Source organism: Lepisosteus oculatus, chromosome 27, assembly GCF_040954835.1.
Source record: "Lepisosteus oculatus isolate fLepOcu1 chromosome 27, fLepOcu1.hap2, whole genome shotgun sequence".
NCBI classification, from domain to species: Eukaryota; Metazoa; Chordata; class Actinopteri; order Semionotiformes; family Lepisosteidae; genus Lepisosteus; species Lepisosteus oculatus.
In genome coordinates, this window is record NC_090722.1 from 6,953,712 (window position 1) to 6,980,672 (window position 26,961).

Below are 26,961 nucleotides of genomic sequence, written 5' to 3' on the forward strand. Positions count from 1 at the left end.
AGTCTGTTACAACAGGAGCTACAGTCCCAGTGCAGTAGAACAGTCTGTTACAGTAGGAGCTACAGTCCCAGTGCAGTAGAACAGTCTGTTACAATAGGAGCTACAGTCCCAGTGCAGTAGAACAGTCCTGTTACAATAGGAGCTACAGTCCCAGTGCAGTAGAACAGTCCTGTTACAATAGGAGCTACAGTCCCAGTGCAGTAGAACAGTCTGTTACAATAGGAGCTACAGTCCCAGTGCAGTAGAACAGTCTGTTACAACAGGAGCTACAGTCCCAGTGCAGTAGAACAGTCCTGTTACAGTAGGGCCTACAGTCCCAGTGCAGTAGAAGTAGATCTATGTACCGTAGTAATCTATGAAGTAGATATTGAGATGTAAATCTATGTAATGCAGCTGTACGTCAGGCTGGACACAGATGCTCCTCCCAGCGCAGGGTGGACTGGGAGGTCACTGCAGTCCCACACGCTGGCTGTGTGGAAGGATCTCCTCCAGGATGGCGTGTCTCGGGCCGGGCCAGGTCTGGTTGGGCCTGGTCTCTGCTGAGGCGGGTCACAGGTTGAGGGAGGAGTATTCCGTCTGGGAGAGGAGGAGGGAGTGGAGTCAGGAGTGTCAATGTGACAGTGTGTCAGTGATCTGTGCTGGCTGGACTGGTGTGGTTCTGATCTGTGCTGGGTGAATCAGTGTGGTTCTGATCTGTGCTGGCTGGATCAGTGTGGCTCTGATCTGTGCTGGCTGAACCAGCATGGATCTGATCTGTGCTGGCTGGACCGGGGAGGTTCTGATCTGTGCTGGCTGGACCGGGGAGGTTCTGATCTGTGCTGGCTGGATCAGTGTAGCTCTGATCTGTGCTGGCTGAACCAGCATGGATCTGATCTGTGCTGGCTGGACCGGGGAGGTTCTGATCTGTGGTGAGAGGACCGGAGAGGCACTGCAGTGTGTCAGTGTATCAGAGCCTCACCTCGCTATGCTGTATGGACCGGGACGGTGCTGATCGGTGCTGTCTGGACCGGCTCGGCGCTGTGGGTTCTGGTGGTCCTCTGTGCTTCTTGGGAATCAGAGGGGCTGGCGGGGCTGAAACCACAGACACAGGAAACAGCCCCATTACCCACTGCAGAGCCCAGCCAGCCTTCAATTGACTGACAGGCAGGGAGACAGACAGGCAGGGAGACAGACAGGCAGGGAGACAGACAGGCAGACAGGCAGGGAGACAGACAGACAAGCTGATGGGCAGGGAGACAGACAGGCAGGCAGACAGGGAGACGGACAGGCTGACAGGCAGGCAGGGAGACAGACAGGCAGGGAGACAGGGAGACAGACAGGCAGGGAGACAGGCTGACAGGCTGATTGGCAGGGAGACAGACAGACAGGTAGGGAGGCAGACAGACAGGCTGACGGGCAGGGAGGCAGACAGACAGGGAGGCAGACAGACAGGTTGATGGGCAGGGAGACCGACAAACAGGCAGGAAAACTGACAGACAAGCTGAAGGGCAGACAGGCAGACAAGCTGATAGACAGGAAGGCAGTCGGGAAGACAGGTAGTCAGGCAGACAGACAGGCAGAGCTGCTCACCTCGTCTCTGCCGAGCCCTGCAGGCGCACAGGACGGCCACCACGGCCACCAGCAGCAGGACGGCCGTCAGGGGGATCAGGAACCCCAACAGCGGGCACGCCCCTGGAACGACACGCAGAGTCCTGAGCGGGCGGGCGGGCGGGACAGGGTGGGGGGGCAGGAGGAGGGGGCGCTCCTCACCCTGCTCGCTCTCGCTGTCCTGCTGTGTGCGCTCGGCCTGGACGGAGGAGTTGTCCCCGTAGCGCAGCTCACAGACCACGCGCTGTCCCCGCAGCCGAGACGAGGGGACGGACAGGAAGGAGGACACGGTGAACACGTCCTCTTCGTCGAACAGCCACCCCACGCTCTCGCTCTCGGGGTCCAGGGGCGTCAGGGGGGTGCCCTCTGCCCCCACTCTCCAGAGAGGGGTGCTCAAGTCTGGCCGGGGGGCGCCCCTCAGCTCACACAGCAGCGCCGTCTGGTCGTCCTCTGGGCTGGAGAAGAGCTGGACCTCGGGCTCGACCTGTGGGTCTGAGCACACAGAGCGTCACTCTGGCCGCTATCCCTGACCCACTCGCTCCCCACACTGACCCACTCACCCTGACCCACTCACCCTGACCCACTCGCTCCCCACACTGACCCACTGCCACCCCACACTGACCCACTCACCCTGACCCACTCGCTCCCCACACTGACCCACTGCCACCCCACACTGACCCACTCACCCTGACCCACTCACACCCCACACTGACCCACTCACCCTGACCCACTCGCTCCCCACACTGACCCACTGCCACCCCACACTGACCCACTCACCCTGACCCACTCGCTCCCCACACTGACCCACTCCCACCCCACACTGACCCACTCACCCTGACCCACTCCCACCCCACACTGACCCACTGCCACCCCACACTGACCCACTCACCCTGACCCACTCCCACCCCACACTGACCCACTGCCACCCCACACTGACCCACTCACCCTGACCCACTCCCACCCCACACTGACCCACTCACCCTGACCCACTCGCTCCCCACACTGACCCACTGCCACCCCACACTGACCCACTCGCTCCCCACACTGACCCACTAATCCTGATCCACTCCCATCCCACACTGACCCACTCCCACCCCACACTGACCCACTCTCTCCCCACACTGACCCACTCCCACCCCACACTGACCCACTCCCACCCCACACTGACCCACTAATCCTGACCCACTCCCACCCCACACTGACCCACTAACCCTGACCCACTCACTCCCCACACTGACCTACTCACACCCCACACTGACCCACTCTCTCCCCACACTGACCCGCTCGCACCCCACACTGACTCGCCAACACTGACCCACTAATGTCTGTCCACAGCACTGATGTCCAGTCCAGGAGGACCACAGTCAAGGGGCACAGTCAGGGTAAGGGGTCAGGTCAGTGGAGTTGCAGTCAGGTCAGGGGTCAGGTTAGGAGGGTCACAGTCAGGGTCAGGTCAGTGGAGTTTCAGTCAGTGGTCAGGGGTCAGGTCCCAGGTTCACAGTCAGGGGTCAGGTTAGGAGGGTCACAGTCAGGGTCAAGGGGGTCACAGTCAGGGTCAGGTCAGTCGAGTTGTAGTCAGGGACAGGGGTCAGATTAGGAGGGTCACAGTCAGGGGCAGGTCAGTGGAGTTGCAGTCGGGGGTCAGGGGTCAGGTCCCGGGTTCACAGTCAGGGTCAGAGTCAGGTTAGGAGGGTCAGAGTCAGGGTCAGGGGGGTCACAGTCAGGGGTCAGGTTAGGAGGGTCAGAGTCAGGGTAAGGGGGGTCACAGTCAGGGGTCAGGTTAGGAGGGTCACAGTCAGGGTAAGGGGATCAGGTTAGGAGGGTCAGAGTCAGGGTCAGGGGGGTCACAGTCAGGGGTCAGGTTAGGAGGGTCAGAGTCAGGGTAAGGGGGGTCACAGTCAGGGGTCAGGTTAGGAGGGTCACAGTCAGGGTAAGGGGATCAGGTTAGGAGGGTCAGAGTCAGGGTCAGGGGGGTCACAGTCAGGGGTCAGGTTAGGAGGGTCAGAGTCAGGGTCAGGGGGGTCACAGTCAGGGGTCAGGTTAGGAGGGTCAGAGTCAGGGTAAGGGGGGTCACAGTCAGGGGTCAGGTTAGGAGGGTCACAGTCAGGGTAAGGGGATCAGGTTAGGAGGGTCAGAGTCAGGGTCAGGGGGGTCACAGTCAGGGGTCAGGTTAGGAGGGTCAGAGTCAGGGTCAGGGGGGTCACAGTCAGGGGTCAGGTTAGGAGGGTCAGAGTCAGGGTAAGGGGGGTCACAGTCAGGGGTCAGGTTAGGAGGGTCAGAGTCAGGGTAAGGGGGGTCACAGTCAGGGGTCAGGTTAGGAGGGTCACAGTCAGGGTAAGGGGATCAGGTTAGGAGGGTCAGAGTCAGGGTCAGGGGGGTCACAGTCAGGGGTCAGGTTAGGAGGGTCACAGTCAGGGTCAGGGGGGTCACAGTCAGGGGTCAGGTTAGGAGGGTCACAGTCAGGGTCAGGGGGGTCAGAGTCAGGGTCAGGGGGGTCACAGTCAGGGGTCAGGTTAGGAGGGTCACAGTCAGTCGCATTCCTCGGCACCATGCCTGATTTCAGCGCTGTTTGAACAGACGGGCAGACGCCTCTGCTGACTCAACTACCGGCGACTGAGCCGCAGAGAAAGTGAAAATACCGCCGAACAGAAAGTCCCAGCGGGCCGGCTCCTGATCGGACCGGAATCGCCCCCCCGGCTCACCTGTGACGGCCAGCGCCGAGGCGCTCCCGGGCGTGAACTGGAGAGAAGCACGCATGACGCAGAAATAGAGGCCGGCGTCCGACAGCTGCAGGCCGGTGATGGTCAGACTCGTCCTGTTGCTGTCCAGGGGGAGCTCCCCGAGGTACCGGCCGTACTTCTTGCTATACGAGCTGAAATAGGCAGAGAGCTCCACCGACCCCCGGACGTCCTGCCGGTACCAGCTGATGTGCGAGACGGACTTGGGAACGCCGTCCAGCTGGCACGTCAGCGTCACATTACCTCCGGCCTCCCCGAACACGATCGGCACCGAGCCCGCGGAGCCGCTTCCAGAACCTGCGGCTGAACACACACACACAGCGCACCCATAACTACACGAAATCTGCTCATAAATACAGAAAACTACTCCATAAATACACTCGCGAACACGTACATTAGTTCAGAAATTCATCCACACACAAGAAATAATCTGCAGACATTTATAAAATAATCCAGAAACACACAAAATTAATCCATTACACATAGCCCCGAATTCATAATTACACAAACACACAAGTACATTCATCCAAAAACACACAAATTACGTGTACATTAACGCATAAATGCATACAAGGAAATTAGTCCATAAATACACAAATATCTATAAATACACACGTTCACCAAAATAACCCATAAATGCACAAATAATTAATCTATAAATACACACGATCACCTAAATTAATCCATAAATGCACAAAGAATTAATCTATAAATACACACGTTCACCTAAATTAAACCATAAATGCACAAATATTTAATCTATAAATACACACGTTCGCCTAAATTAATCCATAAATACACAAATATTTAATTTATAAATACACACGTTCACCTAGATAAATCCATAAATACACAAATAATTAATCTATAAATACATACGTTCGCCTAAATTAATCCATAAATACACAGATATCTATAAATACACACGTTCACCTAAATTAATCCATACACAAATAATGAATCTATAAATACGCACGTTCACCTAAATTAATCCATAAATACACAAATAATGAATCTATAAATACACGCGTTCACCTTAATTAATTCATAAATACACAAAGAATTAATCTATAAATACACAAGTTCGCCTAAATTAATCCATAAATACACAAATATCTATAAATACACACGTTCGCCTAAATTAACCCATAAATACACAAATAATTAATCTATAAATACACACAAGTAAATTGGCCCATAAATACGAAACAATTAATCCATAAACACGAATTAATTTGTCCTTTCATTCAAACACACACTCATACACAGACATGCACATACACATGAAAACGCATTTCAACTCTAAAATACCCACAGATACAGACACGCGTACCTCGCGTGAAATAATGAATGAAGACAGAAAAATGAAAAGAAATTAACACGCATCTCGTCAGAGGAAATGGAATTAAAAAGGCTGGAGAAACGGATGATTTTTTTAATATTCTGGTCTGTGAGAGGAATAATGATTTCTCCCGGCGCCCCCGCAACTAAACAGTAACAGAAATAGTTCAGTGAAAATAAAAAGACAGAAATAGTGAGATATAAATACTGTGAAAATAGCTATCGAAAAGGTCCAGTTACCCAGAAACGGAATAATAATATAAATAATAATTAATTAATAATAATACATTAAAATAATAATAAAAATTAGTCGAGAGTTGGGTCTCGGTCTGTGGGTCACGGGTGGATTGGAAGAGACAGTCGGGTCTCGCTCTGTGGGTCACGGGTGGAGTGGAAGAGATAATCGAGTCTCGGTCTGTGGGTCACGGGCAGAGTGGAAGAGAGCGGGGTTTCGCTCTGTGGGTCACGGGTGGAGTGGAAGAGACAGCGGGGTTTCGCTCTGTGGGTCACGGGTGGAGTGGACGCGAGAGAAAAATCGGCCCCGTCTGTGCTCAAGCCCCCGAAACAGAACAGAAATCAAAAATAAAGTTCATTAAAACAAAAAGAAAACAGAAATAATGAGACATAAAAACTGAAAACAGGTCCAGTTACCATGAAAATAATAATAATAATAATAATAATAATAATAATAATAATAATAATAATTCGCGGACTCACCTGCCAGGGTCAGCAGGACCAGCGGGAAGAGCGAGACGCCGCACACGGCCCTTGTCCCCATGGCAGCGACTGGCGGACGGGCTGACGGGCTCCTGAACTCCGGCTCTGAGCGGCGAGCCCAGGCGACTGGCGACAGGCTGAGGGGCTCCTGAACTCCGGCTCTGAGCGGCGAGCCCAGGCGACTGGCGACGGGCTGAGGGGCTCCTGAACTCCGGCTCTGAGCGGCGAGCACAGGCGACTGGCGACGGGCGGACGGGCTCCTGAACTCCGGCTCTGAGCGGCGAGCCCAGGCGACTGGCGACGGGCTGAGGGGCTCCTGAACTCCGGCTCTGAGCGGCGAGCACAGGCGACTGGCGACGGGCTGAGGGGCTCCTGAACTCCGGCTCTGAGCGGCGAGCACAGGCGACAGGCGGACGGGCGGATGGGCTACTCCGCTCCGGGTCAGGCAGACAGACTGCGGTCCGGGCAGGACCCGGCGCCGGCGCGCTGCGTGTGTGCGTGTCCCTGCGGGCCGGCGGTGGGTCTCTGGCGTGGGCGGACTGCGGCCGCTCGCCGGCAGCGTGGGCTCGGACACCAGTGGAAAGTTACGCGGTCGCCTGATTCCGGAACCCGCGGCTGCACCGAGCTGTTTCAGCAGAACTGAAACCGCGCCTCTTTCTCGTTCACCAGACAGGACACACACACACATACACACACAGCACAGGGTGTGTGTCCTGTCCCTCAGAGCCCCGCCACACCGGTCTGGACCAGTCCTGCCGTGTTCGAGCCCGTCCGTGCTGTGCTCGGTGGTGTGTCTCGCACACGGTCTCCGTGTAGAGGGCAGAGTTACCAGCTTAATAATAATAATGATAATAACTTTACAGCCCAGTCTTGATGATGAAGAGCTCCAGTATACTACACAATACTACACAAGATGGAACCAAGGAGTTTTATTATATCATTTGTATCTCAAGTTCACGGGTCTTTCGTATCATTTTCATGCAGCCTGAGCAGGGCCGGTCCTCAGCAAAGACACAATCACTTAAAACAATCACATTAACTCGTTAACAAGAAAAGTTTTATTGACCAGCTGTGAAGGACTCATGAGAAATAACCTATAAACAAGAACACAAGGCGCACATTTGACCAAATGGTAAAATAATACGTCTTTTTACACTGAAAGTAATAAAAAGGAGAATAAATAACAATGAATAGTGATAAACGGCATCTCTCCCAAACTTTAGCAAATCAGAGCTGAAGAGCGCCGCACTGCAGCTGCAGAAATAAAATATGAAATCAAGTACGAAATGAAACAAGTGCTCTCAGTGAGACAGGAGCTGAGATCAGCCGGGCTGAGCAGATCGGAAAGTTTTATATATAAAAAAAACTTTCTATCAGTCAATTCGCCTGCGTTTCCGACCTCAGGGGTGTTTTGATGCGCTTGAAGAGCTCTGGCACCGGGAGAGAGACTCAGGCCGAGGCGCTGAGCCGCACACAGCCCCCCCGGTAAGGAGAGACAGGCGATACCACAGCCCCCCCGTTAAGGAGAGACAGGCGAGACCGCACGGTCATCGCTGAACAGCTGTTTGTACCGCACAGCGATTTCTCACGACTTGGCTTGGCCCGGGCAGCGCCGGGTTTTAGCGCCTGACGCGTCCAGTTGGGGGGGGAGCGTGAATCTGCGGACTTCGACACAAACAACTCCAGTCATCTACGTGTCTAGAGCTTGAAAATGTGACACGTCCGCGCTTCGTGGATCCGGCGGACTCCGAACCAAGTGAAATACAGATGATTACACGGTTACGCACGTAGTGCACTCTCACAACGACGTGACTCGGCGCCCCCCGGATCCGAGATCGCTTATCCCGCTTCAGACACGTTGCTTTCTCGATCATCACTGGTCAGTTTTTTTGACTGGGCTTCCATGCGGATGATCCGCACCAGCAGTAGAAAAAGCGGCATCAGGGGATGTTTCGCTCACATCTGGACGTGCCGATGAAACGTGTGCTGCGTCGCACATGGAGGGGGCCCCCTGGCGGCCTCTGGGCCCTAGGCAGCCGCCTGGTTGGCCTATACCAGCGGCCGCCCAGAGCCTCGGGCCGAGCTCCGCCAGCAGCAGGTACTGTGAGGGTGAGCGTCGCCACCTGGCGGCGGTAAGTGGAACCGCACAGAGCCCAACTGGCCTTTCGGGAAGGGACCCCGGGATCAGGGGGCTGGCAACCCTCTACAACGGCACCAGTGTGACCCTCGTCTGACCCATCTTCCAGTCCAGGAGGAGGGCCCGGTCCAGCTCACCGGCCTCCCGCAGCCAATGGGCCCCAGGATCTCAGGGGGCCGCCTCCTCTCTCACTCCAGGGCAGGTGGCACTTGTGCCAGTCCCCCACTGCTCTTGGCGTAAAGAAGGGCCTCCTGTACCCGGATCTGAACACGCGTTTTCTGGTCACCCCTGGCTCCTCTGTCAAGCCCACCGAGAGAACCGCACACCCTGCAGGGCCTGGCGGGGGAGGGAGCGCCCCCCAGTGGTGGAGCTGGTGAGCAGAACACCTCCCGCCATGCGCACACCCCCCCCCCCCAGGCCACCACAGAGGGGCGCTGTCGAGCAGGGAGCTGAGGCCGCTCTGGGCTGAACTCCGAACCTCTGGCTCCGCTCAGTAAGGGGGTGTCACGTGCCCTGGGTCAGGTCCAGAGTCCGGAGAAACTGGACACCGAGCTGACCAGGTCCGAGGTCGAACTGGAATGGACAGCGACTTGCTCATCCCCAGTACACACATGGGATATTGTAAAAAAGGAGGCCCTTGTGTCCACAGTCTTTTTATTTTAAAAATCCCCACGTCCCCAGCTAGAAAGCTACCACTTCCTTACACTCAGCAGCTGTGCTCTTGACAATACATTTCATACAAAGAAAATGAAACAAAAAGGAGCAGAGAGACACACTGTGATCACACCATCGGACCCAGGACCGACAGGACACCAGCTGCCCTGACACACAATCAGAACGAAACAGGGTCTGTCAGCTCTTCCACCGACAACACCAGAAATACTGGACTGTCACTCTTCATACAGGCTCCTGTCTGCAGGCGTCGCACACAGCACAGCGCCACACACAGTGCCAGTCTCTCTTCTCTCCTGCCTGACACACACACAGCACAGCACCACACACAGCGCCAGTCTCTCTTCTCTCCTGCCTGACACACACAGCACAGCGCCACACACAGTGCCAGTCTCTCCTCTCTCCTGCCTGACACACACACAGCACAGCGCCACACACACAGTGCCAGTCTCTCCTCTCTCCTGCCTGACACACACACACAGCACGGCGCCACACACAGAGTGCCAGTCTCTCCTCTCTCCTGCCTGACACACACACAGCGCCACCGAGTGCCAGTCTCTCCTCTCTCCTGCCTGACACACACACACAGTGCCAGTCTCTCCTCTCTCCTGCCTGACACACACACAGTGCCAGTCTCTCCTCTCTCCTGCCTGACACACACACACACAGCACGGCGCCACACACAGAGTGCCAGTCTCTCCTCTCTCCTGCCTGACACACACACAGCGCCACCGAGTGCCAGTCTCTCCTCTCTCCTGCCTGACACACACACACAGTGCCAGTCTCTCCTCTCTCCTGCCTGACACACACACAGAGTGCCAGTCTCCCCTCTCTCCTGTCTGACACAGACACAGCACAGGGCCACACACACACAGTGCCAGTCTCTCCTCTCTCCTGCCTGACACACACACACACAGTGCCAGTCTCTCCTCTCTCCTGTCTGACGCAGACACAGCACAGGGCCACACACACACAGTGCCAGTCTCTCCTCTCTCCTGTCTGACACAGACACAGCACAGGGCCACACACACAGTGCCTGTCTCTCCTCTCTCCTGCCTGACACACACACACAGTGCCAGTCTCTCCTCTCTCCTGCCTGACACACACACACACAGTGCCAGTCTCTCCTCTCTCCTGCCTGACACACACACAGAGTGCCAGTCTCTCCTCTCTCCTGTCTGACACAGACACAGCACAGGGCCACACACACACAGTGCCAGTCTCTCCTCTCTCCTGTCTGACACAGACACAGCACAGGGCCACACACACAGTGCCTGTCTCTCCTCTCTCCTGCCTGACACACACACACAGTGCCAGTCTCTCCTCTCTCCTGCCTGACACACACACACAGTGCCAGTCTCTCCTCTCTCCTGCCTGACACACACACACACAGTGCCAGTCTCTCCTCTCTCCTGCCTGACACACACACACAGTGCCAGTCTCTCCTCTCTCCTGCCTGACACACACACACACAGTGCCAGTCTCTCCTCTCCTGCCTGACACACACACAGTGCCAGTCTCTCCTCTCCTGCCTGACACACACACAGTGCCAGTCTCTCCTCTCTCCTGCCTGACACACACACAGAGTGCCAGTCTCTCCTCTCTCCTGCCTGACACACACACAGAGTGCCAGTCTCTCCTCTCTCCTGCCTGACACACACACAGAGTGCCAGTCTCTCCTCTCTCCTGCCTGACACACACACAGAGTGCCAGTCTCTCCTCTCTCCTGCCTGACACACACACAGAGTGCCAGTCTCTCCTCTCTCCTGCCTGACACACACACAGAGTGCCAGTCTCTCCTCTCTCCTGCCTGACACACACACACAGAGTGCCAGTCTCCCCTCTCTCCTGTCTGACACAGACACAGCACAGGGCCACACACACAGTGCCAGTCTCTCCTCTCTCCTGCCTGACACACACACAGTGCCAGTCTCTCCTCTCTCCTGCCTGACACACACAGAGGACGGTGCACTATGTGGACTTTCCATCGACGCTGTACACTGCTGTCCTCCACTGTTACAGCACACAAAAAGTCTGACTGGAAAAAAGTCAGAACAGGACAGCCGACATTGTAAAAGAACTCTTAATTAAAAATACTTTGCTGTAAAATAGTTTCTGATTACCTTAAAAACGCCCTGCGCTCTCCTGGGGCCACGGACACGGACCGGACTCGCACAGACCCAGAAACACTGAGCCCCAATGCCACGAGCGCACACACACACACACGCCTTTATATAAACTCACAACACACACACTCCCGTCGGCACTGTTATAAAAATATCTCTTGAAGAGCCGACAAACACTGAAGCCAGATCCCAGCGGAGGCGTTCCTCCCTGGGGCGCTGGTGGCGGCGCGTGGCCGGGGGGAGAGGATCGGACTGGGGGGAGAGCCGCCGCCAGCGCCGCGCCGCGGGCCCCCCCCCCCCTGCGGGAGCTGTGCCGAGGGGCCGTCCCTCGCTCGCTCGCTCACTCGCTGAAGGACGGGAAGATCGGCAGCTCCACAAACTCGTCGCTGCTGAAGGTGGACGTCTGGTCGCCCAGCATGGACAGCATGTCCTGGGAGGGGGAGGGACACGGATGGACTGAGAGACACACACTGAGGGAGACGTACAGAGACACACTGAGGGGCAGAGACAAAGACACAGAGAAAAAGAGACACAGAGACAGAGAGAAAAAGAGACACAGAGAGGCAGAGAGAGACAAAGACAGAGAAAAAGAGACACTGAGAGGCAGGGAGAGACAAAGACAGAGCAAAAGAGACACTGAGAGGCAGGGAGAGACAAAGACAGAGCAAAAGAGACACTGAGAGACAGAGAAAAAGAGACACAGAGAGACAAAGACACACAGAGAGGAGACAGTCACTGAGGAACAGTGACACACACGATGAGAGACAGCTAGTGAGGGACAGGGACAGAAAACCCTTACCGGTGAGAAGATGTCTGGCTGGCTGCTTTGCGGGAGGGGGTGCGCCTCTGTGGAGGCCTGCGTGTGCGCCTGGCCCTGCCACTGCGGCCACACTGCCACGCCATCTCCTGGTCGGGAGGGGAACTGCGCACTGGGCTGGCCGCTCTCTACTGCACAGAGAGGCAGGAAGAGGCCGGCTGTCAGAGTGATCAAGCGCGCAGGAGCAGGACACTGAGATACAGCGCTGAGCCACACAAAGCCTGCAGTTCAGAGAGGCACTGACCCTGGACACACAGACTACCGCTGAAGAGGCAGACCGGACTGAGGGCACTGACAAGAGGAGGACTTTACAGAGTCTGACCTCAGCACAGACAGGCGGACAGAGAGGCAGAGACGCAGAGGGGTCGGACTGAAGGCTGAGTGTGTACGAGAGAGAGACAGAGACACAGACAGGTTAGACTGAACACTGAGAGTCTATGACAGACACAGAGGAACAGGCAGGTTAGACTGAACACTGAGAGTCTATGACAGACACGGAGAAAGACAGACAGGTTAGACTGAACACTGAGAGTCTATGACAGACACAGAGGAACAGGCAGGTTAGACTGAACACTGAGAGTCTATGACAGACACAGAGGAACAGGCAGGTTAGACTGAACACTGAGAGTCTATGACAGTGAGGAAGAATTTTAACAGACACAGAGGGACCGGCAAGTTAGACTGAAGGCTGAGAGTCTATAACAGACACAGAGGGACAGGCAGGTTAGACTGAAGGCTGAGAGTCTATAACAGACACAGAGGGACAGGCAGGTTAGACTGAAGGCTGAGAGTCTATAACAGACACAGAGGGACAGGCAGGTTAGACTGAAGGCTGAGAGTCTATGACAGACACAGAGGGACAGGCAGGCCAGAGTGTCCACAGGGACACAGGGGCAGACAGACAGATATTTGCCGTACCGAAGGTGCCACTGGGGGCGCTGGCGCGCGTGTTGTTGAGAGTGGGGAAATTGCCAGTGCTGGGGGGGGTGGGCGTGGCTGGGCTGGACAGAGCGTTGAAGGAGGGGGGGCCTCCCTGGAACCCCGCCAGCTGAAACTGGGGGGACTGTGTCTTTGCCACCTGGGGCGCCACCTGCTGGACAGAAAAAACACACCCAGCAGACGTCATCAGAGGAGGCCTGGCCCGGCGAGGGTCTGCAGCGCGCCGCGGTCAGCCCGCCCAGGACAGGCCTGCCCCCCCCCGCTGCTGCTCCGTACTGACCTGCGAGCTGAAGGGGGGCCGGGCGCCGGCCCAGCCCCCCGCGGCCCCCGCTGGCCCGGCCTGCGCGGAGGCGGCGCTGGTGCCGCCGCCGCTGGGGTTAGTGGCCTGGCGGGAGATGTGGGCCAGGATCTGTCCGGCCGAGGACGGCTGCTGGGCCAGGCCGACCTGCGGGGGCATCACCACCGACCTGGAACAACACGGCAACGGCTCAGTGCGCCAGCCCCGCTCCTGTATAGCGCCTTTCGGACCCTGTCAGGTCCTGCCGCTGTCCTCCCCTGATGCTATTATTTCTAGCGAGACGGAGACGGAGCCCCCCGGCTCAAGAGACCTTCTGCATGGAGTCAGAGTGCTTCCGCAGCCTGCACTGGGCTAGCACCCAGTACAACCAGTACAGTCTAGGGGACTAGTGTAAACCTGGAGTGTAAAATCGGACACCCAAAGAAGGCCCCACAGCTGAAACGTTGTGTTTCCTTGCTTCTCTTTTCAGCCTGGAATAAACCTTTACTTGTTCCTTTGCAGTCTAGGGGACTGTGAGTAAACAGTCTGAACAGGCCTGAACAGGGGCTGAACAGCCTCCTGTCATCTGTGGTCTTTCAGAGGCTCAATCCAGGCCTCAACCTTTCATAGGCTTTTTACATACTGGAAAACCTGGAGTGGATCAGACTGCTGTGCACTGGGAGTCTGACTGACAGCACTGTAAAACCTGGAGTGGATCAGACTGCTGTGCACTGGGAGTCTGACTGACAGCACTGTAAAACCTGGAGTGGATCAGACTGCTGTGCACTGGGAGTCTGACTGAAAAAGATGTAAAACCAGGAGTGGGTCGGGATTCGGGGGAGTGGGAGAGTCTGTCTGGTTTGTTTTCATGCTGCAGTACAGCCCAGTGAGGAAGACGAAGGAGGAGGGTTACCTGAATGTGTCGGCAGGCCGCGGGGGAGGGAAGGCGCCCCCCTGGGGGTATATCTGCTGGGTGCCCGTGGCAGGAGAGGAGGCCAGGGGCTTGGACTGATCTGAGAGAGGAGAGGCAGAAGCACAGCTTAGTGTGGGACGACTCTCCGAGGGGGAAGCGGGGCTCTGTGGAAGTGGGGTACAATCACTGCACCCCAAGACCTGTCACACCCCAAGCTGGGCAAACTGCCCTTCACCTGCTGGGATCCATTCTTCCCTCACCATGGGGGTACAGTGTGTGTACAGCTCGCTGTATTAGTCCCAGGGGGTACAGTGTGTGTACAGCTCGCTGTATCAGTGTCTCAGGGGGTACAGTGTGTGTACAGCTCGCTGTATCAGTGTCTCAGGGGGTACAGTGTGTGTACAGCTCGCTGTATCAGTGTCTCAGGGGGTTCAGTGTGTGTACAGCTCGCTGTATTAGTCCCAGGGGGTACAGTGTGTGTACAGCTCGCTGTATCAGTGTCTCAGGGGGTTCAGTGTGTGTACAGCTCGCTGTATCAGTGTCTCAGGGGGTACAGTGTGTGTACAGCTCGCTGTATCAGTGTCTCAGGGGGTACAGTGTGTGTACAGCTCGCTGTATCAGTGTCTCAGGGGGTTCAGTGTGTGTACAGCTCGCTGTATCAGTGTCTCAGGGGGTTCAGTGTGTGTACAGCTCGCTGTATCAGTGTCTCAGGGGGTTCAGTGTGTGTACAGCTCGCTGTATCAGTGTCTCAGGGGGTTCAGTGTGTGTACAGCTCGCTGTATCAGTGTCTCAGGGGGTTCAGTGTGTGTACAGCTCGCTGTATCAGTGTCTCAGGGGGTTCAGTGTGTGTACAGCTCGCTGTATTAGTCCCAGGGGGTTCAGTGTGTGTACAGCTCGCTGTATTAGTCCCAGGGGGTACAGTGTGTGTACAGCTCGCTGTATTAGTCCCAGGGGGTACAGTGTGTGTACAGCTCGCTGTATTAGTCCCAGGGGGTACAGTGTGTGTACAGCTCGCTGTATTAGTGTCTCAGGGGGTACAGTGTGTGTACAGCTCGCTGTATCAGTGTCCCAGGGGGTACAGTGTGTGTACAGCTCGCTGTATCGGGGTGTTGAGGAGATATGGTGTGTGTACAGCTGGCTGTACTGGAGTGTCAGGGGGCTACAGAGCGTGTGTACCTGTGTACAGCTCGCTGTATCGGGGGTCTCTCTCAGGGGGGTACAGGCCCTCAGTCTTGTCCAGGGGTTTGCTGTGTTCTGGTCCTGCAGCTGTTACTGGAGCCTGAGACAGAGAGCATGCTGTCACACACAGCCCTAGTGTCGGTTCTGACCCGGCCCAGAGGAGCCTGTCTGAATGACAATGAGCACAAACCGGACACACGGCACCGGTGTCGGTTCTGACCTGGCCCAGAGGCAGCTGCAGGCTGCTGTGTTGCCCGCCAGCCTCGTATGAGCCCAGACCCTCCCGCCCAGACGCCATCTCGAGCTCCGACTGCTGCTGCTGCTGGAGTTGTCTGGACAGAGAGAGGAGAGAATGAGGGATCAGGGATCAGGGCAGGACAGAGAGAGGCATCAGGGATCGGGGCAGAAAAGAGGAGAGAGGGAGGGATCAGGGACCAGGGCAGGAAAGAGAGAGGAGAGAGAGAGAGGGGGAGGGAGGGAGGGAGGGATCAGGGATCAGGGCAGGAGAGAGAGAAGGATTGGCAGGAGAGTTGGGATACAGATGGATGAGATGTACAAGGACACACTAGTTCGAGATGCCCAGCCACCAGAATCACCACAGTGCTCACACACTATCACTAAAACACCACAGTGCACACCCACTATCACTAAAACACCACAGGGCTCACCCACTATCACTAAAACACCACAGGGCTCACCCACTATCACTTAAACACCACTGTCCCAACATCGTGAGACTCCAGCTGCACCAGTCCCTCTCACCCTACACAACACACCGACACTGGGACAGACAGGGCTGAGGGTCCCCAGCTGAGAGAGAAACACGTCCCCATGGCCCACAGCACACAAGTCAACCCACCACCCTATCTGGGCTAAGGCCACCCACTACCCTCGAACCTTGAACAAGGCCGGGAGTCTCCACGTGGTGGCATGCCAAGAGCACAGCCCCCTGGGATACCGGGACAGGCAGAGAGGGAGGGGGAGGGAGAGAGGAGGGGGGACGCAGAGGGGGTCCAGTGGAGCTGATGCAGGGCGCACAAGCCCTCTCACCTTGGAGGGCCCTGCCCTGGACTCAGGTCGTGGGGGCAGTTAGGAGGGTTCTGCCCCAGCATGGGGGACACGGGGATGCCCGGGGAGGGCAGGGAGGGGCAGTCCTGGCTCGGTGCCCTACTGCCACAGAGGAGGGGAGTGAAAAAAGTTTTGGTCAAATCAGGAGGGGATGGGCAGATGGGCACACACGTTGCTATACACGCACGCAGATATCCACATGCTTACGCGCGTGCCCTCTCACCGACTCGCGCTCGCACGCGCGTGCCCTCTCACCGACTCGCGCTCGCACGCGCGTGCCCTCTCACCGACTCGCGCTCGCACGCGCGTGCCCTCTCACCGACTCGCGCTCGCACGCGCGTGCCCTCTCACCGACTCGCGCTCGCACGCATCTCCCACATACTGGATTAGCAACCTGTTTCATAAGAATTACTATAAACTTACTACTGTATATTACAAAACTTTTATTACTATGTATTTTTTTCTCTAAAACCAACACATTTCAAGCACAAAATGATTAAAAAACGTATGTTTTCAGAAACTAAAAACTAAAAAGTCTAATTCACTCATCTCCGGTGATCTGTAACCGTGACACAGATCCTCATATGAACTGCGGGGGGGCTGAATGGCCTTCTCTTGTCTGCAACTGTGTATCCAGGCCTGGACGACGGCCATGGGTGAGATCAGCCTACAGGAACAGAGAGCCCTGCTGCTGAAGCCGAGAGCCCGACTCCTTTCGAGAAACGACTGGACCCTCCAGTCAGGACAGGAGGCGCTTCTTTACACAAAGGGTGGGGGGAGTGTGGAACAAGCTGCCCAGTCATGCTACTGAAGCCGATACCCTTGCCTCTCAAGAAACATGGGGACGAGATCTTCAAATCACTGAGCTAGTTTGCAGCGAGGTCTTCTGGTGTTACGGCACCCTGAAATTATCTAGGGTTCAATACTTCACAGAGAAGAAGGCGACGGGCTCAGGGCGACTGGCAGGCAGGTCCCGGAGGTGGACCCTCTGCAGGTGGACTCACTTGACGTTGGCGTTGGTGCAGATGATGTACTCGATCTCCTCGGAGAACGGGTTCTGGAAAGTGAAGGAGCTCGTCCGCATCCAGACCCACTCCCGAGATTTGGACCGGAACCGGAACATCACCGATAGAACCTGACCTTTCAGCTTGATGACCTGCAAGAGGGAAGGAGTGTGAGGGAGGGGCTGCCTGTCTGACCTGACTTACAGCGAGCAGTGGGCAGCAGGCTGACCTGCTGGAAGCTGTCTCTCAGCAGCCCCTGGTCCTCTGGGTGGGCGAACTCCAGAATTTCCTTCCCCAGCAGCTCCTGGGGGGCAGACAGAAGAGAGAGGAACATACAATGAATTGCAGACCGAACAGGAACAAGACACCTCCCTTCCTCCCCCAATCAATCAATCAATCAATCAATACGGCCTCCCTTCCTCCCCCAATCAATCAATCAATACCGCCTCCCTTCCTCCCTCTCTCAATCAATCAATCAATGCCACCTCCCTCACTCAATACCACCACACCTTCCCTCAGCCCTCCCTCAATCAATACTGCCTCCCCCTCCCTGCTCCCCTCTCCCACCTGTGGCTGGTAGCCCACTGTGCCCACACAGCGGTGGTCCACGAAGGTGAAGATGCCCTGGGTGTTGTGTCGTGAGATGAACTCGATGGGGATGCTGATGTTGTTCATGTCGGTGTTGCTGGGGCAACTGGTCACCTGCACAGAGTGAGCGACACCAGCAGACTGAGTGTCTGTACAGTTACTGTACAGCTCTGATGATGATGAAGGAGTGTTCATGTGAAGATACGGAGGAGCTGGACTGAGTGTCTGTACAGTGACTCTACAGCTCTGATGATGATGAAGGAGTGTTCATGTGAAGATACAGAGGAGCTGGACTGAGTGTCTGTACAGTTACTGTACAGCTCTGATGATGATGAAGGAGTGTTCATGTGAAGATACAGAGGAGCTGGACTGAGTGTCTCTACAGTGACTCTACAGCTCTGTATGATGATGAAGGAGTGTTCATGTGAAGATACAGAGGAGCTGGACTGAGTGTCTGTACAGTGACTCTCCAGCTCTGATGATGATGAAGGAGTGTTCATGTGAAGATACAGAGGAGCTGGACTGGGTGTCTTTGTCTCACGGGCCCGCACACGCAGCACCTTGAACCCACGGTACCTGTAGCCTCCCGATCGCCACCAGACAGAATCGGTTTCCCTGGCTGCTGTCAGACTCCTCCTCCGGCAGGGAGACTCCTGTGGGAAAGACCGCGGAGAGGAGAGAAGGTGAGGAAGAAGACCCGGGCGGGCGGTCCGCAGGGCTGCAGCGAGCTGGGCGGTACCTGCCGGGGGCCAGGACTTGATGTACCCTGTGCAGTGGACGACCACGAACTGGGGCTCCCCATCCTTCACTGGGCCCAGGCCGTTCCTACAGGGGAAAGGGCAGCGAGGGGGCAGGGGGGTTAATCCGATCCGTCCCGCTCCGTGCTCAAGAGCCCCGATAACACGGACAACGCGGCGACACGCACACAGACCTGTTGCGGCTCCGCAGGTAGCTCAGCCTGTTCATGGACACGGGCTCCACCGGGGTCATCCCACACCTGTAGCACAGGGTGGGGTCAGAGGTCAGAGGTCAGGGTTCAGGGGGCAGGGCTGCTGTGCAGGAGGAAGTGGGGAGGGCCTACCTCATGCGGCAGATGAAGGACCGGCGGGAGCCCATGCACATCCTGACAGAGGACTGCTGGCCCTCCTTCTTCACTGTGCCAGTCTTCAGGTCCAGGACACGGCCTGGCAGAGAGGGGGCAGCAGTGAGCAGCACAGCACACTCGCAGCACAGGGCAGTGAGTAGTACAGCACGCTCACAGCACAGGGCAGTGAGTGGTACAGCACGCTTACAGCACAGGGCAGTGAGTGGTACAGCATGCTCACAGCACAGGGCAGTGAGTGGTACAGCACGCTCACAGCACAGGGCAGTGAGTGGTACAGCACGCTTACAGCACAGGGCAGTGAGTGGTACAGCATGCTCACAGCACAGGGCAGTGAGCAGCACAGTACTGAGCAGCACGGAGCAGTGAGCACAGCACAGCACACTCACAGCACAGAGCAGTGAGTACTAGAGCAGTGCGTACAGCACACTCACAGCACGGAGCAGTGAGTACTAGAGCAGTGCGTACAGCACGCTCACAGCACGGAGCAGTGAGTACAGCACAGCACACTCACAGCACAGAGCAGTGAGTACTAGAGCAGTGCGTACAGCACACTCACAGCACGGAGCAGTGAATACTAGAGCAGTGCGTACAGCACGCTCACAGCACGGAGCAGAGAAAGGGGAGAGGCGCAGGCCCGTACCGCTCATGTTGTTTTCAGTAGTAGACAGCTGCTCTCTCAGCTTGTCCACGTCGTCGGGGTGCACCTGGTCGTACAGCGAGCTGCCCAGCCAGTCGGACTGCGCCTGGTTGAGCACGGGGGTGACCGAGTCCGACACGTACACGACCCGGCCCGACTCGCACGACACCACGAACAGGAACCCGTCCGCAGCCTCCAGGATCAGATGCTTCAGCTCCTGGGGGGGGGGGGGGGGGAGAGAGAGTCAGCAAGATACATCTGACTGCAGCCCTGCCGCTGCCCCGCCCCCTCGCACTAACGCACCTGGTCGGTGAGGAAGGAGGGCTTGTAGGTGCCGTCGGCGGCCGTGTTGCCCGTGCCGCGCAGCGACTTCATGTGCGACACGGCCATGCGCAGGATGGTCAGCTTGTCGGGCTTGCGGGCCAGGGCGCTGCAGGTGGGCACCATGTCGGACAGCTCCGTGATGTACGCTGTCATCTTGTTCCGGCGCCGGCGCTCGATCTCACTGTGGTTCTCCCTGGGCGGGCGAGAGGGGGCACAGGGGGCGTCAGTCCGCCCGCTGGGCGTGCTGGAGGCCAGGAGCCATGCACACAGCGGTCTGATCCACACCAGGGTTTACAATGACATCAGTCTCCCGGCACACAGCGGTCTGATCCACACCAGGGTTTACAATGACATCAGTCTCCCGGCACACAGCGGTCCGATCCACACCAGGGTTTACAATGACATCAGTCTCCCGGCACACAGCGGTCTGATCCACACCAGGGTTTACAATGACATCAGTCTCCCGGCACACAGCAGTCTGATCCACACCAGGGTTTACAATGACATCAGTCTCCCAGCACACAGCAGTCTGATCCACACCAGGATTTTAAATGACATCAGTCTCCCGGCACACAGCAGTCTGATCCACACCAGGGTTTACAATGACATCAGTCTCCCGGCACACAGCAGTCTGATCCACACCAGGATTTTAAATGACATCAGTCTCCCGGCACACAGCAGTCTGATCCACACCAGGATTTTAAATGACATCAGTCTCCCGGCACACAGCGGTCCGATCCACTCCAGGGTTTACAATGACATCAGTCTCCCGGCACACAGCGGTCTGATCCACTCCAGGGTTTGCAATGACATCAGACTCCTACTGTACAGCAGTCGGATTCTGGCAGTAGGACTAAAGCACTGTAAAACCTGGAGTGGATAAGACTTCTGTGCACTGGCAGATTCATCAACAGCCTTGCAGAAGGAGACAAGGCACTTAACCCTCTGCTACACATTCCCAGTATGGGTATGAGATTAAAGCTCCAGCCCTTACAGAGTCAGGATATTAATCCCACTGCCAGTCTGGGACAGACAGAGAGCTGTAAAGGAGCCCCAGTCTCACTGTGATCTGTGTCTCTGTTACAGGTAGAGACACAGCCATTATAGAGTCAGGATATTAATCTCACTGCCAGTCTGGGACAGACAGAGAGCTGTAAAGGAGCCCCAGTCTCACTGTGATCTGTGTCAGTGTTACAGGTAGAGACACAGCCCTTATAGAGTCAGGATATTAATCTCACTGCCAGTCTGGGACAGACAGAGAGCTGTAAAGGAGCCCCAGTCTCACTGTGATCTGTGTCTCTGTTACAGGTAGAGACACAGCCATTATAGAGTCAGGATATTAATCCCACTGCCAGTCTGGGACAGACAGAGAGCTGTAAAGGAGCCCCAGTCTCACTGTGATCTGTGTCTCTGTTACAGGTAGAGACACAGCCCTTATAGAGTCAGGATATTAATCCCACTGCCAGTCTGGGACAGACAGAGAGCTGTAAAGGAGCCCCAGTCTCACTGTGATCTGTGTCTCTGTTACAGGTAGAGACACAGCCCTTATAGAGTCAGGATATTAATCTCACTGCCAGTCTGGGACAGACAGAGAGCTGTAAAGGAGCCCCAGTCTCACTGTGATCTGTGTCTCTGTTACAGGTAGAGACACAGCCCTTATAGAGTCAGGATATTAATCCTACTGCCAGTCTGGGACAGACAGAGAGCTGTAAAGGAGCCCCAGTCTCACTGTGATCTGTGTCAGTGTTACAGGTAGAGACACAGCCCTTATAGAGTCAGGATATTAATCTCACTGCCAGTCTGGGACAGACAGAGAGCTGTAAAGGAGCCCCAGTCTCACTGTGATCTGTGTCTCTGTTACAGGTAGAGACACAGCCCTTATAGAGTCAGGATATTAATCCTACTGCCAGTCTGGGACAGACAGAGAGCTGTAAAGGAGCCCCAGTCTCACTGTGATCTGTGTCTCTGTTACAGGTAGAGACACAGCCCTTATAGAGTCAGGATATTAATCTCACTGCCAGTCTGGGACAGACAGAGAGCTGTAAAGGAGCCCCAGTCTCACTGTGATCTGTGTCTCTGTTACAGGTAGAGACACAGCCCTTATACAGTCAGGATATTAATCCTACTGCCAGTCTGGGACAGACAGAGAGCTGTAAAGGAGCCCCAGTCTCACTGTGATCTGTGTCAGTGTTACAGGTAGAGACACAGCCCTTATAGAGTCAGGATATTAATCTCACTGCCAGTCTGGGACAGACAGAGAGCTGTAAAGGAGCCCCAGTCTCACAGACATCTCTGTTAAAAGTACCGACACACATGAGGACTCTGCACTCTATAAGGACTACAAGAACACACACATGATCTGGGAGCCGAGTCCTGAGAAGCCGAGGCGGCCAACTGTGGGAAGGGAGCTGGGCATCAACGCAGGTGAGACTCAGGTCAAGCACGCCCAAGAGCCACCCAGGCCGTCCCCAGCCCCGGGGGCGCAAGGGGGCTCAGGGCGGGGGCCAGGGGGCAGGTGTGGGGGCGTACCTTGCTAGCCTTTCCTTATCAGCGCAATTCTGCTCATCGTCTGACCTGGAAACAAAACCAGCGCACTAAGACCGGACCGAACAGAACCAGAAACGAGGCGGCGAAACTGCGGCGTCACTGGAGTCACAAAGCCCGTTTTGTGCAGTGGAGCTCCGTGGAGTTAAAGGAAGGAGGGGAATTCATATCCGTCTCCCCTTTCGGCAAAGCTTCGGACTGGTGGAGCGATCACACCCATGATGCAGCTGCAATTTTAACAGGAAGTCGTGAACATTAAAAAAAAAAGAGAGAGAAATTCCTCTGGGAAAGAGAGCAGGGAAGGGCTGCTATCCTCGACGGAGCAAAGCAAAACGGGATTTGCCTGGCAAGTGACGCCACACTTTCGGGAAAAACAAAAACGCCGAGAGTCGGGCACAAAGTGAAACAGGACAGAGGGTTCGCCGGACACGCAGGACAGCAGCAGCCAGGCCGGCCAGCTCTGCAGGACGCTAGCAGCCGAGCAGGCAGGACAGTGCAGGCCGAGCGCATGCCCAGAGCAGCACCACGAGGGAACAGAGGCTGGGAGAGAACAGCGCCCCCTGGCGGTCTGGGAGACCACGACAAGGCAGGATAACAACACTGGCGAGCATGCTCCAGACAGCAGCTGAGCAGGACTCCAGACACACGCTGCATCGCAGACTGGGCCACCCCAGGGCTCATCTCTTTGCAAACAGTGCTCCAGTCGGTCACTCAGTGCTCCAGTCAGTCAGTCAGTCAGTCAGTGCGTCACTCAGTGCTCCAGTAGGTCAGTCAGTCAGTGCGTCACCCAGTGCTCCAGTCGGTCAGTCAGTCAGTGCTTCACTCAGTACTCCAGTTGGTCAGTCGGCCAGTGTGTCACTCAGTGCTCCAGTCGGTCAGTCGGCCAGTGTGTCACTCAGTGCTCTAGTCAGTCAGTCAGTGCGTCAGTAAACTCTGAAGTGGCTCGGACTGCTCTGCAGCTCTAGGAGTCTGATGCCTTTCAATCGTAAGAATACAGAGACGCAGAACGACAGGGCACTCTGTGACAAACGGAAAACCAGAGAAAGACATTCCAGGAGGGCCTGTTCCTGATCCGAAGAGCAACAGGCTGGCTGACCCAACCCGGCGCCGCCAGCAGGGGAGGCGCAGAGAGGGGGAGCCCCCGGCCCCCCGGGGCCCCGCGCGCTGGGACGCGCTCCCGCCTGTCGGCCGGCTGCTCTTCGTGTCCCGGAGCGGAAGGAAGCGCTCAGGCTGCGGACAGCGTGCATCCCGACAGGGGAGACTCCTCCGGCTTACCTGGCAAAGCGCTCCTTGTCGTTGGAGCCTCCCTGGTCATCATCACACCTGCAGAGGGGGAGAGAGGGGGAAGGAGAGGAGGGGGGAGGGGGGAAAGAGAGGGACGAGAGAGGCAAAGGAGGGGAGAGAGGGAGAGGAGGAAGAAAGAAAGAGAGAAGAGAGAAGAGAAAGGCGAGAGACAAGAGAAGGAGGAGGAGCAGGATGCAAGCGAGAGAGGGAGAAGAGAGAGGAGCAGCCAGGAGAAAGGGAGAATGAGCAGGGGGAAGGAGGAGAAAGGAGAGTGCACTGATTACTCCCTCACCAGTCCCCTGGTACTGCTGCTAATAGGGCACAACCACAGAGACCAGCACAGGCGTCCCGCATCCGCACCGAACAGAAACGGCGACAGCAGCGGACACAAACACAGCTCTGCCAGCACGCTCACGCACTCTCACACCCCCCCTCCTCCGCCTCGCGGCGCCACCCAGCAGGCCGAGGGGCGGCCCTCCAGCCCCAGCGCCGGCGACCTCGCTGCCCGGAGAGGTGCCCACCTGAAGAGCTTGCCGCCGCCGCCGCCGCTGTCGTCGTCCTCATCGAAGTCAGGTCTGTGCGGAGAGACAGCGAGAGTCAGGGCCCGGCTCGCGGGACGGGGGGGGCACCAAACCGCAGCCCACCGGGCCGCACCGGAACACAAAGGGCGAGACCGCGCCGCACTTGAAATGGAAACCGGACCTGCCCCGAGCAGCGCAAGGCCTGGATCTGAACGATGAAAACGGCTCTTCCCGGCCGGTGACACTCCCCCGCAGACAGCAGAACACAACACCCTCCTGACCTGCTTGCGAGCCGTCGGGCTGATTATTCCATCAGAACCCCTCAACACGCCCTTCACACTCCTGGGGCAGACAGTGCATCAGGTCCGCATAGACTTCCAGCACCTTCTACTGCTTCCAACTGCTCTGTTTTGAATTGTGCCACCAGCCTCGCCTCTGTGGCCAGCAGCTACATCACCCTGCAGCTCCCAGCTGGCAGCCCCACTGCAGCCCAGCAGTGTGAGCCTGGCCAGTGTACCTGGAGGGGAGACTCCTGGGAAAGCTGAGGCTGCTGCTGGAAGAGGTATTAAAGAGACCAGCAGGGGGCGCTCACCCTGCGGTCCGTGTGGGTCCTAATGCCCCAGTATAGTGACAGGGAGACTATACTGTAAAAAGGCTCAGTTTTTCAGATGAGACGTAAAACCGAGGTCGTGACTCTCTGTGGTCATTAAAAATCCCAGGGCGTTTCTTGAGAAGAGTAGGGGTGTTACCCCAGTGTCCTGGCCAGATCTCCCCCTGGCCTTTACCAGTCAGGGCCTCCTAATAACCCCCCTCTCTGAACTGGCTCCATCACTCTGAGAGCTGGTGTGTGGGGAGAGTACTGGAGCACTCTGGCTGCAGCCACATCATCCAGGTGGGGCTGCACACTGGAGCTGGTGGGGGGGATCCCCATTACCTGTAAAGCGCTTTGAGTGGAGTGTCCAGGAAAGCGCTATATAAGTGTCAATTATTATCATCGTCTTCTTTCAAATGATTTTGCTTTCTTACTATAAAGGGCTTTGAGAAGCTGCTTTGAAAGGCACTATATAAAAGAAGGCAGCACATCGCCCCTGTACTCACACAGCGCGTCTCTTGGTGGCCCCTCTCTGCACCATGGTGCCCGCGGCAGCCCCGCCCAGGCCCGGGTTACCAGGGGCCCCACCCGCACTCAGCCCGGACACCTCCGACGCCATGTCTGGGAGAGAGGGAGAGAGAAGGAGGGTCACACAGTGTCAGTCTCCGGCCACAGCGAGACCGCAGAGCGCCCAGACATCGGTGCCTGAGGAAACGGGCCACGCTCCCAGTGCACAGCAGTCTGATCCACTCCAGGTTTTACAGTGCTGTCAGTCAGACTCCCAGTGCACAGCAGTCTGATCCACTCCAGGGTTTATAGTGCTGTCAGTCAGACTCCCAGTGCACAGCAGTCTGATCCACTCCAGGTTTTACAGTGCTGTCAGTTAGACTCCCAGTGCGCAGCAGTCTGATCCACTCCAGGTTTTACAGTGCTGTCAGTCGGGAATCATCATCAAGGCTACTTCTCTGACACTTTGAAGCGCTTTTCCTTTTAGCTTCAGCTGCTGTCCTGGCCAGTGAACGGACCAGCGCGACGCGAGTCACAGAGAGCCCCCTCCCCACGCACCCACCCAGTGCCAGCACCCAGCCGGCTTCAGACATCGCCTCGGCGAAACCCTCCCGCGACAGCCAGTCAGTCGGACAGCGACAGGAGAGAGAGGTTTCCTCCCTCCGGTTCGCCAGACGTCCCTGTGGGCTCGGGAGTGACCGGGCTGTCCAGGCTGTGGCGGACAGCCGGGCTCCAGCGGAAAGACCCCCCTCCCCAAAAAAAAACCCCGCCCGGTGACCCCCAGAGCCCCCGGCTCTGCCCCGTGAGGGCTCAGGGCTGGCAGGCCTGTTCTGACACCCCCGGGACACACACTCGCCCAGGGGCCGCACGCAATCGACGGGCTTCGTACCTGATGCCGAAGTCGAGGCCATGAACGTTAGAAAACATCCAGCCCTCGGCGCCTCCGCACGGTGTGGGACAGCGTGAGACACGGGTTGTCGGTTTTTTTCTTATTTTTCGAAAGATACTTTTTTTCCTCTTATGTTTTTGTTTTTTAAAAAAAACACACAGCGAAAACCCTCCCTTGAAACAAGATGGCAGTCTGGAGCGGAGGCCCGCGCGTCAACCGAACTCTTTGATTACAAAACGGATTAAAAACGTGTTAAAATGATGGGCGGTGCCTCTGTCCAATCAGTGATGACAAAGATTGGACGTACCTTTCTTTTGGCCAATAGAGATTCGGAATCTAGCAAAGGCAACAGAGAGATCCCGCCTTTCACACCAGGCTAGAATGATCTGAGGGGGCGGGCCGAAATCGGTGACGCCACACAGAATTGTTTAAAGGGACAGTCTGGGGCGGTTTGA

General features: G+C 56.5%; 2 protein-coding genes across 12 annotated transcripts; both read right to left on the reverse strand.

Moving 5' to 3' along the window:
* Positions 1-59: 59 nt before the first annotated feature.
* On the reverse strand, positions 60-9,060 carry LOC138225389 (T-lymphocyte activation antigen CD80-like). Of its 3 annotated transcripts, XM_069185490.1 has the most exons (7): positions 6,562-6,591; positions 6,384-6,448; positions 4,290-4,628; positions 1,750-2,079; positions 1,570-1,671; positions 959-1,071; positions 60-576 (listed from the first exon to the last, which is right to left on the reverse strand). In XM_069185490.1, the coding sequence occupies exons 2-7, from the start codon at positions 6,442-6,444 to the stop codon at positions 550-552; spliced, it is 972 nt and encodes a 323-aa protein (XP_069041591.1). In that variant the 5' UTR covers positions 6,445-6,448; positions 6,562-6,591; the 3' UTR covers positions 60-549. The 3 variants fall into 3 exon arrangements, with proteins under 3 accessions (XP_069041591.1, XP_069041590.1, XP_069041589.1); XM_069185489.1 differs by having other exon boundaries at positions 4,290-4,622; positions 6,384-9,060; XM_069185488.1 differs by having other exon boundaries at positions 6,384-9,060.
* Positions 9,061-11,177: 2,117 nt separating this feature from the next.
* Positions 11,178-26,736, reverse strand: LOC102682743 (aryl hydrocarbon receptor nuclear translocator-like). Of its 9 annotated transcripts, none has more exons than XM_069185470.1 (22): positions 26,507-26,736; positions 25,617-25,731; positions 24,519-24,572; positions 23,989-24,036; positions 22,699-22,743; positions 20,149-20,362; positions 19,849-20,062; positions 19,185-19,287; positions 19,035-19,100; positions 18,843-18,928; positions 18,680-18,756; positions 18,083-18,217; positions 17,745-17,819; positions 17,516-17,667; positions 16,494-16,613; positions 15,664-15,775; positions 15,441-15,543; positions 14,265-14,364; positions 13,355-13,541; positions 13,054-13,228; positions 12,118-12,263; positions 11,178-11,748 (listed from the first exon to the last, which is right to left on the reverse strand). In XM_069185470.1, the coding sequence occupies exons 1-22, from the start codon at positions 26,526-26,528 to the stop codon at positions 11,659-11,661; spliced, it is 2,439 nt and encodes an 812-aa protein (XP_069041571.1). In that variant the 5' UTR covers positions 26,529-26,736; the 3' UTR covers positions 11,178-11,658. The 9 variants fall into 9 exon arrangements, with proteins under 9 accessions (XP_069041571.1, XP_069041570.1, XP_069041569.1 ...); XM_069185469.1 differs by having other exon boundaries at positions 12,118-12,266; positions 16,494-16,610; positions 26,507-26,735; XM_069185468.1 differs by having other exon boundaries at positions 12,118-12,266; positions 13,054-13,225; positions 26,507-26,735.
* Positions 26,737-26,961: the final 225 nt, after the last annotated feature.

Excerpts from the sequence above, each read along its gene's own strand:
- LOC138225389 (XM_069185488.1), bottom strand. The coding sequence starts at position 7,071 with ATGTGTGTGTGTGTCCTGTCTGGTGAACGAGAAAGAGGCGCGGTTTCA. Across the intron at positions 4,629-6,383 it reads GGTCCTGCTGACCCTGGCAG|CCGCAGGTTCTGGAAGCGGC; the intron begins GTGAGTCCGCGA and ends GTGTGTGTTCAG. Across the intron at positions 1,072-1,569 it reads CAGGGCTCGGCAGAGACGAG|CCCCGCCAGCCCCTCTGATT; the intron begins GTGAGCAGCTCT and ends CTGTGGTTTCAG.
- LOC102682743 (XM_069185467.1), bottom strand. The coding sequence starts at position 26,528 with ATGGCCTCGACTTCGGCATCAG. Across the intron at positions 19,101-19,184 it reads TCCTTCATCTGCCGCATGAG|GTGTGGGATGACCCCGGTGG; the intron begins GTAGGCCCTCCC and ends CCTGTGCTACAG. Across the intron at positions 15,776-16,493 it reads CCAGGGCAGGGCCCTCCAAG|ACAACTCCAGCAGCAGCAGC; the intron begins GTGAGAGGGCTT and ends CTCTCTGTCCAG.